This window comes from Larimichthys crocea, chromosome III (assembly GCF_000972845.2).
Source record: "Larimichthys crocea isolate SSNF chromosome III, L_crocea_2.0, whole genome shotgun sequence".
Classification (NCBI taxonomy): Eukaryota; Metazoa; Chordata; class Actinopteri; family Sciaenidae; genus Larimichthys; species Larimichthys crocea.
This window is the reverse complement of record NC_040013.1, coordinates 7,281,113-7,293,433: the sequence shown is the minus strand read 5'-3', so window position 1 is coordinate 7,293,433 and position 12,321 is coordinate 7,281,113. Positions and strand designations below refer to the sequence as shown.

General features: G+C 41.6%; 1 protein-coding gene across 4 annotated transcripts in view; it reads right to left on the bottom strand.

Annotated features, from left to right (window-relative positions):
* LOC104937738 (ADAMTS-like protein 1) overlaps positions 1-12,321 on the bottom strand; it is a 90,540-nt gene that overhangs the window by 23,805 nt on the left and 54,414 nt on the right. For 3 of the 4 annotated variants that reach the window (XM_019279454.2, XM_019279452.2, XM_019279450.2), the window contains exon 3: positions 3,747-3,874. In XM_019279454.2, coding sequence (XP_019134999.2) covers positions 3,747-3,874 — 128 coding nt within the window. Of the gene's footprint in view, positions 1-3,746; positions 3,875-6,967; positions 7,156-12,321 lie in introns of those variants that run through there. The other variant, XM_019279453.2, reaches the window with a different exon arrangement.

Below are 12,321 nucleotides of genomic sequence, written 5' to 3'. Positions count from 1 at the left end.
ACACACAATTTGTTTCCTTTAGCTACTAGTTTCTCCCTGTAACTATTGGCCCAGACTGTCAATCATCTAAATCTTTCATCTAAATATTCATGGTCCTTAGGGCATGATTGATAGTGATTTTGGTGATCTCTTGCTACTGTTAGGTTCTCCTTGACCAACGCTTTAATTCATGAGACATCAGAAGAGAGTAATGAGGAGGATGTAGAGTTTCCAGTTTGGTCCCTCAGTGTTGATTCCTTTAGCACTACCCTCAAGCCAAAATGTCAACTTTGCCTACAAGATATCTCTTAATCTAATGGACAGACTAAGAAGATACCATTACTTTGGTCCAAACTGAAATATCTCAACCCATTGGACAGTTTGCCATGATTATTTTGTACAGACATTTACGGTCCCCAGAAGATGAAGCATACATACTTTGGTGACCCCCTGTATTTTCCTCTTGCACAAGCATGAGGTTGATATTTTTGTTTTTTAGTGAAATGTCTTGACAACTATTGGATGGATTTCCATGAAATTCAGAACAGATGTCCATGGTGTCCAGAGGAAGTTTTCTACGGACTATATTAATCCCCTTACTTTTCATCAAGCATCACAAGCAGGTCAAGTTTGTCAGGTGAACATTTTAATTTGTACCTTAATGTATGCATAAATATCTGCAAAACTAATGAAATTCCCATCAGCCTTAACTGTACTTTGTGCTCCACGCTAATTAGCACATCTTACCATGCGAGCACACAAAACTAAGAGAGCAGGATAAACATGATCCTCTTTTAAACTTTAAACTAGCGTGGTACCATTCTTGTTGTGAGCATGTTAGTATGCTGACATCAGCTCAAAGGACTACCAGTTCTAAGTGCAGCCACTGCTAGCGTGACTGTAGATTCTTAGTCTTGTTACATCTTGAACCTTTTCTTTATTTTCCTGACTCCTATTATTATCAATGTCTTTTTTTAAGGCTAGATATAAAAGAAATTTGGGTTTTACATATACAATACACAGATTGTCGCTGTTGATTCTGGCATGACATGGTCTCAGTGACATTGTTAAAAAGAGATGTTTTTTTTAACCAGTGCACAGGCTATACAGAGGGTTGTCCACTATACAGTAAAGTGGGAGACATAATCAACATGCCAGGCCTAAGTTAATTAAAGCAAGTTAATTAGTCATTGCCTTGGAGAAAATTCACTTTTAACTACCATAACAGTTAAAGATAGACTTTAAACACAGCTGTGGCATTCCTTTAGTGTAATTCCAAAATGCCACAGTCATTTAATGCCACTGCCGGTAATTTCTGTAAATAAGTGACTCAATGAAGAGTGAAAACATTCTTATCAGCAATGAGAAGTTTTTTTTAATAACTTTGAGATACCTAACTTGTTACTTGTGCCTTTATTTCCTCGTGGCAGAAGGTTATCAAAGGGCAATACCACACCAATTATTTAGTCAAGTCAAAATTGAGACTGGCCTCTTTTTATTAAAAGAAATGACAAGTGTTTTGCCAGCGCCAAGCCACATAAATAATAGAACAGCGGTTTCTCTTGCCATGACACCCAATCCATATGTCCACACTTGCTTCAAACCGTGCTGTTGTTAATAATGGAGATTGTGATCAAGTGAAGTGTGTTGTGCGAGTGCGTCTAATGAGGGCCAGGCGATCTGTGTTTAGTCTGTACTTTGCATGTGCCCTTTTGGGAGGTTGTCTAACTTCTTGTGCATTTCTGAATTAGTGGTCGTTCGTTCATGTGTGTGTGCTTAAAGGTCAGAGAGTTGGAGTGGTATTGGTTTGGAGGGTGTTGCAAGCCCGTTTCCAGTCTCTCTTTCCAAAGAATCACACACGCACACACACACACACACACACACACACACAAGGGGCCTTGTGCTTTGCTTTTTAATGACGCTGTTTGATCTGCCACACGGTTCCAGGCTACTGCTCCCCTCATTCCCACGCAACAGCAGGGTGAGGTGGGATGAGGTGGGATGAGGTGGGATGGCGAGTCCCACCGTTTGCTCAAGAACCCCATACATTACTGCTACCGCCAAAGGACACAAGAATTTGTAAACATACCCGCCTGGACTTATGTGAGCATGTACGTACACATGCACACACTACTTACATCACACACAGAGCTCAAACCCCAAACACCTCTTAACACTTCCATTGCTTTTACAGCCAGTAGTATTCTTATGAGGTTTGCCTGACCAAAAAAGTCTGGGCTCGCAAAGAGAAATGGCTGGTGCTGATATCACGAAATGAACTCTTTAAAAAGCCATTGACCTCAATGTTTACAATGCAGTACACGGGGGGTCTTTGAGTTTGAGGTCTTGACAGCCTTATGCTTCTCAGCCTGGCTTCCCGGTACCAGTACAGACAGATTCATGGTTATGGCATGCTAGAAGCACCATATAGTACATCTGGGTTGTGACCTCAGGTATGATCTGCTCTGTTTTGTCAGTGTGTCTTTGGATAGTTGCATTGTTTTATGATCTCACTAGCTGCTCCTGTTACTGCCGGAGCTCCTCCTGAAGCCCCCAACTGTGAAACAGAGGTGACTTTGGCAGCAAAGCTCACTGGCTACTTTCAGTGAGAGAGCAATACATTTGAGGAACTGTAAAATAGAGGAATGCAGTGAAGTCACCCTGCAGCTATTTCCCAGTCTATAAATGTGACTTTTCTATGGAAAACATACCCTCTCACTCCTACTGTCTCCCCTTTTTCTCCTGTTCCCCAAATCCATTCGTAATTGACTACTTTTCCCAGTACACTTGGCCTCCGGATTTAATTCTGAAGCCCAGTGAGTTAACTCGAAGCCAACCAGGTGACTTTGGCACGAGGATGAAAGGGCCGCAAGGTCCAGAGTGCAAGTTCTAGTTTGTCCCGAGATTCAAGCTGAGATGATGAGCAGTGGGAATCCAACCAATGTAGGTTCATTGCTTACAGACCCCAAACTCTATCGCAGAAATTAGTTATTAAAAGTGACATGTACTTTGGCAAGGGGCACTGATTGTTATGCTCTGATTTTTGATGTCCGGGCCGTTGCTAAAAATCAGATCCCTATTGTCACTGATGAATTCAAGATTTAGGGTCATATGGCCGTCTAGACAGTTTTAGGAGGTGGATGGGCAAGTGATCTCAGTCCACCCCTCAGGGCTTTTAAACAGTCACATAACAGTCCTATGTATTTTAGGCACTCCTATTACAGCCCATGGGAATGGAGCGATTGGTGAGATTTACTCACACTATTAGGGACGCTGTCTGGATTTATTTGGCAGAATGGCTGTGAGCAACAGAAAAAGACTCCCCCTCCTCCTTCTCCCTCTTGAATCTTAAAGCCATGATATGGCACTTTAATGGAAACCATTCCAAGCCCAGCCAGGACTTTGCTCTCTAAAAGAGGAGATTACCTCGGATAGTGTTTGAACACACGCTTACAAATTGTCCGTGTGATGTTTTCATTTATCAGAAGGTCAATGAGGTTCTAACTTGAAATCATACATTCAATTTACAGTGTATCCTTCTCTCCTGTGATGTAAGCATCTCTTAAGATGGAGACTTATTACATAGCATCATTCTGTAAGTACTGCACTCATAAATGTCAATGTCTTATGTTCCTGGTTCTCATTAGAGAAATACTGCACTATGCAAAAACCATGAGCATCACGCAGGCTGTTGCTCATTACACTGTAGCGCATACTTTGAGTATGTATCAGACTTTATGGTGAGAAATGAGAAGACATAGCCTTACTTGGAACTGAGGCATCGTCTGAGGGAGTATGAGGCACCTCCTCCACAGGTACGGGAGCATTCACTCCATGAGCCCCAGGCATCCCACAGAGTGTCTCTGTCCTCCTCTGATCGGGCCGTCCGTGAGCTCTACACGCCAGAAAAGGAATTGAGAGATGTAAGATTTATAAACTGTCAAAGACATCCTAGAGCAATCCACGATTTCACCTTTAATGTGATAAAAATGAATTATGTTCTAATCCCCCTTTCATAATGGAAGCAACCTGTACTCTTATTCCTCAGCCACGAGTCGTGGCTCCCTCCGTTTAAGCAGATTCTCTTGCAGAGCACGACACAAAGCCAAAAGTGCTAGTTGAGAGCCTGAACTAAATTCCAGGAGCTTCTGAAAACAAAACAAAAGTGCATGTGACAGGATGGGAGAGACTGCAAGGGGAAGTAATCAAAAGCTCTCGACTTTTGCCCCTTTGCATATTTGAAATGACTGAGTCATCCTCCCGATTATGAAATGTTAGTCTGCTTAAACTTCAGGCCTCACTTGTGTGGCTCTCTCTGTTAATTGCATCATGCTGGATTTGGCAGCAAAGGTAGGGATATTACTGCGGGATCCAAAATCAATATTATGGGAAGATGAATTCTGCGACTGCAAGGACAATGTGCATCTCAGATGTAGAGTGACAGCCAAGATCCCATCCAACCCAAGTTTTCACTCTTCTTTGCCTTTCAAGGCTTTTCAAGGAATTCCAAGATTACATTTGACTGGAATGACAGAAGATGTTTATTTGTAAGGCTGGCACTGGCATCTGATGTGGATAATCTGCTCCTCCGTATGAGTTATGTTTCTTTCTCTTGGCTTAACACAACAGCTCAACTCTTCTCAATGCCCTTTGCAGAGCTGAGTGAATGAAGTTAGAGAACTACGTTGTCTGAATACCAGGCTCAGGTGGAGTGAGAAGGAAAATAGATTTCTTTTGCTACAAAGAACAAGGACAACTTAGCTCAGTGAGTCTGAGGCCAAGAAAAAAAACAGGTTCTCTACCTGTTGAATGGATAATGAAAAATACTTGGAACTTGGAACTAAAACTGGGACAAATCATCCACCTCCTATGCAGCAGGAATGTGGTTTAAAAGACTAGAGGTGCAAACACATTCAATAAAATAATGTGCCATTCAACAGAGCTTTTAAAGCCATGGAAAGGAATACATGGATATAAGAGAAAAGTTAATCATTTTCCACAATAACCTCAACACTGAGGCAGTCTTTTTGGTGTTTGATGAGCCATGAATGAATATTTTATTGCAGGAATGGTGCTTTTGTGCGTTTCAGACAGCTTCCCACCACTAAGGACAGGATCTTTACACCACAACAGTGCAGTTTCTGTTTGCACATCCAGCAGAGTTTTTGACAGGGACTTAAAAATGCCAAATCCTGCAGATTAGGAATGAAATGCGAGGCAACAACAAACCCACTTAACTCTGAGCACATTGGATAAAGGAGCAACTATGAGAACTTTATGTGTAACACCTGCTCTTAAAAAGATTTACGTCCGCTGGGCAGACAAATGGTTTACAGTGAATGTCCAGACTTGCATTTGAGATACACAGCCTTCAGATTTAAGAGGAAAAACTCAGGATATGCCAAGTTATTTTGACCTCTTTGGCCTCTTTTTCCCCAACAGCATGGCATTGTGCTTCGTATACAAAGATGAATGGATCTTGCAGAGGAAAGCAGATACAAGGTAATAATACCGCCTTGATTATTTTCTTTTGGTCACAGTAGCAAAAACACCCATGCTGTATGCTGCGGCGTGGGGTGATGGGTTCGCATTATTAAGAGTGCGTGGGGACTGATATAAATGGCTGTCAGTGCTGGTGACGCCTGAGGAACAGCAGAGGGGAACGGCAAGACCTAAACACGCAGCCAACCGCGCATGCAGCCAAACACATCGGCAACGGCACTACTTTCTGCACGGGCCAACTATTTCAATGTTTGGATCCACGGTAAATAAACACAGGCTGTGCTCTGGGCAGCCGGTTAGCACACCACCTTAATTCTCCTTTGAAAAGCAATCAGTGAATTTTGCACTCAATTACTGCTGGGAGCCTTGTGTTGCAAAGCCAAGAGCGCCGGAGGCATAACAAGGCTGGTGAGGAAAGAGGAGGGGAAGTAGATGAAGGGACTGGAGGGACGGAGATGAGGAGGTTGTTTGGCTCACTGTGCTGCTATTGTTCTCAATGGAGGCGGAGGAGCACAGGGCCCCACTAGTCGGACGGCCGTCCTGCTGGGATTTGGATCCAATAATCGAAAGGCTCAGATATCCATTTGGAGCCTTCCTAACTCTCCATCACTACACGTCCCACCCTCTCCTGCTCTGATCCCTCCAGGGTTTTATCTGCACCTTAGCAGTACAATTTACACAACTAGGCATGTGCATTTAGATATATTTGTTCTCTGGTTCTTTTACCATGAGAATAACAGAGCAAACAGAGGTCCCACGGCTGTCACCCATCCCATGTTTTCACATCAAGTAGAACAGAGGAAATGAGCATATGATAAAAGAGCAGTGATCTCCATATTATATGTTATTCTGATGGACAGATTCTATTTAAGTCACCTGTCAGCAGCTGAGACTAAGGACATTTTCCTTGAAGATGGAAAACTCCTCGACAGGGGAAAGAAACCCGACTCTGGTGCCTTTTTTGCAGACTATGTCAATATACATACGATGGCCTTTTCAGTCGGCAAGACATATGATATTTGCACATCTGCTGAATCCCTTGTCGTCTGCTCCACGCTGCACGGCACTGTACTCACCATCGGTGCCACAAGGAGGACAGCCACTATAATGTAACAGGGAATCCTAACCTCTAACCAGAACAGCTCTCTGACCTGCGTGTGGATGACAAGTCTACTTTTGTGACATCAAAAGACACAGGAGGAGGCATGGTGACTTGTCAGCAGGAGTAAACAAGACAAGTCGGGTCACTGCCACTGTGAAAGCTACTGTTGAAAAAGGTCCCAGTGTAATTCTTCTCAACTGAGTCACAAAATACAAACTGTACATGCATACAGTACACACTTCTACACAGTAAAGCATCCGTTAGAACACATGCGCTCTGCATGCATCACTTGGTAGTTGGGGTGTTTTAAAGGATGAGATTAAAAGATGATAAAAATATCTCTATGATGAAAACTAAGAAAAAAAAAAGTAAACATTACAGTACCAGGATGAGAAGAGCTGTCACCAGTAGCTTGCAAGATAAAAAATCTTGCTCCATGCCTTTTCAAAGTGTGTCACTCAATCACTCCGGTTCTGACTGTGTCTGTTTGTCAGTGAGGCTGATGTGTGATGCCCTCCTCTCTGGGTCACTCTGTGTGTCCTGCCTGCCTGCCTGCCGTCTCCTCTCTGACTTGCTCCCGTTCTTCCTCAGGAGTAACTTGGGGAACGGGAGGGAGGGAAGGAGGCAGGGAGGGAGAAGGACTCGGAGTGTGTGTATGTGTGTGTGTGTGTGTGTGTGGGTGAATTTGTGTGTGCAATGCGTGTAAGTGTGGGGGGAGTAATCTAAGTGGGGGGAGGGCAGCCCCACGAGTCCTTCGGGTCTGGCACACTAGCCAATCAATAAATGGGCCTCAGTCAAGCGTGCTAGTTCAAACAAGGAACTGGGCCAGCTGCAACTTCACAACTTCACACATTTGTGCGTGTGTGTGGGTCCATGTGTGTGTGAGACAGTCAAAGAGTTGGAATAATGGCAGACAGACAACAATTGTAAACCAATTTTCTTCCCCCTTTGATTCTTTCCATTTCTTTGCTTTGCTATCTCAAATTTCTCTCTCTTACTGTATATTCCTTTTTTCCTCCCCGCTTGCCTCTCTCTCTCATTTTATTTTAGCTCATGCCACTGTTTCTCATTTCTTTTTAGCTCTGGACGGCTTTTCTCGGTCTACTGCCAGCACTCTGTTTTGGAAGTGTCCAAAAGCCTCAGTCACACAGAGCAAAGCTTGCATGTTTATTGCCGGTTGACCAGGTTTGGATGTGGCTTTGACAAAGTCGTTTTATGAGTATCCTGAGAAAAACCTCAACGTATACACATATACAAACATACATCTTAAAAAAAAAAGGAGACACTTTAGGGAGCACATGACTTCATGCCCTGACTGTGTTTTACTTTACAAGGAGTTACATGTGAGAGCTCCGTGGAAATCAGATGACACAGTCTGGTCACTAAAGCTATCAGGACAGACTTCTCAGCCATGGTGACTTTTTTCTATTTCTTTATGAGCTAAAGTTCTACTTCAATAGAGCCTTTCATAACATCTGGCAGTTTAAGCCAGTGAACATTTGCACTGTGGAGGTGGGGAACAAGCCAGGTGTCCCCTGGAGGGACAATTCCTCTGGTTATAGAGAAAAACAAGCAGTAAGACGGACAGCTCTTGGCACAGAGGGGAATGTACTATACATCAAGCAACGATCCAGTTTTTTTAATGTTCACAAGACACAAAAACAAAAGCCCAAACAGAAAGTTAAAAAAAATAAAAAAATAGACGAGTCAGAGTTAGTGCCAACCAGTACCCCTTGATGTGACTTACAAGGTTGCAGGCTATCATTCAGGCATTTCAACCCCGACGTTCCAAAAACAATAAAATCTCTGTGCCCTTCAAATCAAGACTCCAAATCCGCCTCCCAATCAAACACCAAATCAAAAACCACATAATTGCTATCAATTAAGGCTGCAAGGAATGTGCTGCACTCCAGAGCAAATAGGCAGCAACTCTAATCACAACATCGGAGCGGATGTCTTGACACTTAACCAGTACACACACACACACACACACACTTTCTATACTTGACTCCTTCACAGCAAACTCGTCCTGGAGTCTTAACTCGCAGCTGACAGTATAGGACTTGGCTTGTTTAATTTGGTAGTGGGGGATGTCTGTACATTCACACTAAACTATCCACTTAACACCGGTGTATTTTGTGGTGCCAGCGGCGAGGGACGTGGATGTGCGCGTTTTCACAGCCCTACACAGAAATTATACCCCCCTTGCAACCTTAATCCATAACCTTCTGATATTTGCTTTCAGAAGAAATCCTTCTCATATTTGCAAATGTATGACTACAGAAAATAAACTGTGGCATCGGTGATGTGCCCAGAGTTTAAAACTAAACACCCGAGGAGGAAATTAATGTGTTTGACTGACACACACTTGGAGCCAGTTCTCTACCACAACATTGCTGGAGGTGTCTCCTGACAGTTCAAACAATAATCAATGAAGACGATGAAGTGAGGAAAAAAATGATATAGTGCATTGTTATTTTACACAAGGGCAGGCTTGGATATTAGGTTGCATGAGGGAAGCATGCAAGATTAGGGGAACTGATTGTCCACAGACAGCCATTCATCATCATTCCAATCAGTTATGATAACACTGTACTCCCTAAAGTAATTGCTGGGATCTGGGAACACAACTAAAAGTACCAGAGGGCAGGAAAGAGGAGCATTCAGATGATCAGGCAGGCTGTAAACAACAGTCAGATTATCTCAATCATTTCATTTAGAGGTAAATGTGACTGCAAACAAAATAAGTGCACAAAAGACTCTCAAGTGACGTGTACAATCTACAAGACAAGGGTCATATCATATACAGGGATAGCCAAATTTTAAAAATCAAAACGGATACATTTAAGTAAGAATGTATAAAATTATTGACAATCATGCTTTATGTGTTTTTACCACAGTAACACTGAGTTGTGTCCTCTTCATTATCATTACAGGCAGACTCACATATTCACAAATTTGAAGGAACGGTTTGCAAAAATACAACTACAATATAGAAATTGTTAAGTAACTGGTTGAAAGCATACATAAATATAGTGAAGGTTATGTTTGCATGAATATTCATGAAACGTATAATGTCTTTTTGGAGAGGTTGTCTGCATCGATCGCAGCAATCGACTCGGTGAGTACCAACTTGATTTCCACTCTTACAAAAATGTAGACATTATATTCCAACACTGGGCAAAAGCTAAATAGATCAAGAGGCATCAGAAACTCTTCCCAGGTTCCCTGTTGATATGACTTATGAGGCTGCTGTCCAGAATGTAAAGACTGAACATGCATTAAACAGCCTTGCTCACATACTATCCCTCATAAATGATTTCTGCAGTCCGAATGGAAAATAATGAGATATTAGCCTTCAACTAAGGACCATGATGTAGGAAATTGTACCACAGCTTTAAATTACTATAGTTATGTTGCCAGATCTTTCTTTCTTTTAGACCCTTTTTTTAATTTTTCCAAATAATATATTCTTGTGAAGCAATATAACTGTGGTATTTTCAAATATCGTACACATGGTACAAATTACGGCATATAACTTCAGTAAAATTAGTTGTTCAGTTAAATTTGCTTGGTGCTTTCACTTTTTAACACGATGGTGGAAAACTAACTAATTAATCCTTGCAAGTTTGAAAACAGAAGCAAAGCATACCAGCTTTGTGTCCATCATCCCTCACTGTGAGGTAAAATTACATTACAAAAGCTCTCTCCTGCAAAATAACACATAAATGTAAACTGACGATGTTTTCAGGTCTTGTAAAGGGGTCATCAAGTTGGCTTTCCAAGCGGCAGAGGTTTAACAGATCCTTTCCTCTACTCCTCTGTGGAGGAATAAAGGGTCAAATTAAAAGATTGCCATATTATAGGGTGATGACCTGAGTTAACAGGCCCCCGAGTTCTCAGAAAGAGAGACAAATGAAGCTAAAGTTACTAGGGACTAACATTAAGTTACACTCGAGAGCCCAAACCCTTGGCTCCCATGAGGAGACTTAAATGGTTCATGCGGGATAAATGGTAGCCTTCCACCACCCCCACAAACGATGTATGTGCTCCAGCCATGATTTACACCAAAGCCATTGTTTAAAAAGCTTTCTGGGCCACAGTGTAAAATGTTTTACCAGGACAGGGATTTTACGATCTGCAGCTGAAAATCAACCACACTTCCCTGACCCCCAAAACCTGAAGATTAAAATAGAGATGTAATTCCTTCACAATAAGCTAAATCAAATTCAAGCCAGATGGGAGGTGAACTGTAAAACAGCACCTTAAAGTAAGCAATATCATAACTAAATTATGCTCTTTGAAATAGTTGATTTATTCTTCTTTGATAATCAGCATTATATTTTTCTTTCCCTTTCCTTTTATTAAAATAACTACTTTATCATGATTATTTACAATTATTTAATACTTGATATAGGGAGAGGTCATTTGAATTGTTGGGTCTACAAGTGATACAGGCAATATTTGGTTTCAATATTTGGTGGTAATCTGAAGATGACAGATTTACAGAGATATAAACACACCTTCTGAGGATAGTGTATCATGGTTGAGGCGGGAGGACGTACACTGCTGGCATGCAAGGCCATTTTCAGGATAAATAATGTGCACAAGGGAAAGATGAATGCTAACTTGGCCTTTAATGGACCCATCTCTGCTGGCATACGGTCTAGCAGACCTACTGGCTGTAACTCCCCACAGCTCTGCAGAGGAAGACATTTATTCTGCCTGGATATTGGTCCCAGAACTTTTTACAGCATGAATGAAAATAAAATGATTTCTTTCTCAGAATAGCAGCTGCATAATATGGTCTTGTCGGCTTGCATATGCCCAGAGCATCAGGTGAGGTTGAGTTGGATGGGTTCACGATGGTAGTTTAAACATTTAAAATGGTGAATATAGTTTACATCTGCTAAACAGGACACATATTAGCAAAGGCATCAGTGAATTATAAATCAATGAAATTGATCTGGAAACAGATTTGTTTGATAAGGAGGTTTGTATGAGCTAAGTCGTGCTAAATCTATCAAGTTTAAGACTCTACAGCCACACTATGGACTCTGAAATGTTTTCCATGTTCACCATCCATCTTTGTTTAGAAAGCTAACATTTGCTAATTAGTGCTAAACACAAAGTACAGCTGAGGCTGAAGGGAATGTCGTTCGTTTTGCAGGTATATAACTAATAATTAAATTTTGGCCTGACAATGAAACTACATGAGAAGTCAGATGATCACCAAAGTTAATACAGTTCATCCTCAGAGGGACATGAACCTATGTACCAAATTTGATGGCAATACGTTCAATAATTGTCACAACATTTAACTAAAAGACAAAAATGTCAACCTCATGGTGGCCATACAGCGAGGGAATCATCAAAGTAAGTAGGATTCATCCTCTGGGGACCACACATGTCTGTACAAGACTGTTGATCAACCATTGCCATCGATAGAGCAGAGCCACTAGGATAGTGAAAAAGTAGGCCAAAGAATAAAGTGTAAGGTTAACAATGACTCCCATGTATTGTAAAACATTGAGATCATTAATACACAATTACTTTTTGATTAGGTAGAGGTAAATATGAGAAAAAAAGGCACATCTGCTTATTTTAGAAAGTGAGGAAAAAGAACAAATACAAACACAATATTTCATAATGTTTTACCATACTCTTTATAGTGACACTTTGAATAAGCCAGAAACCACAATCTGATCCCACCTGAGCAAGCCTCCATAACTCCACAT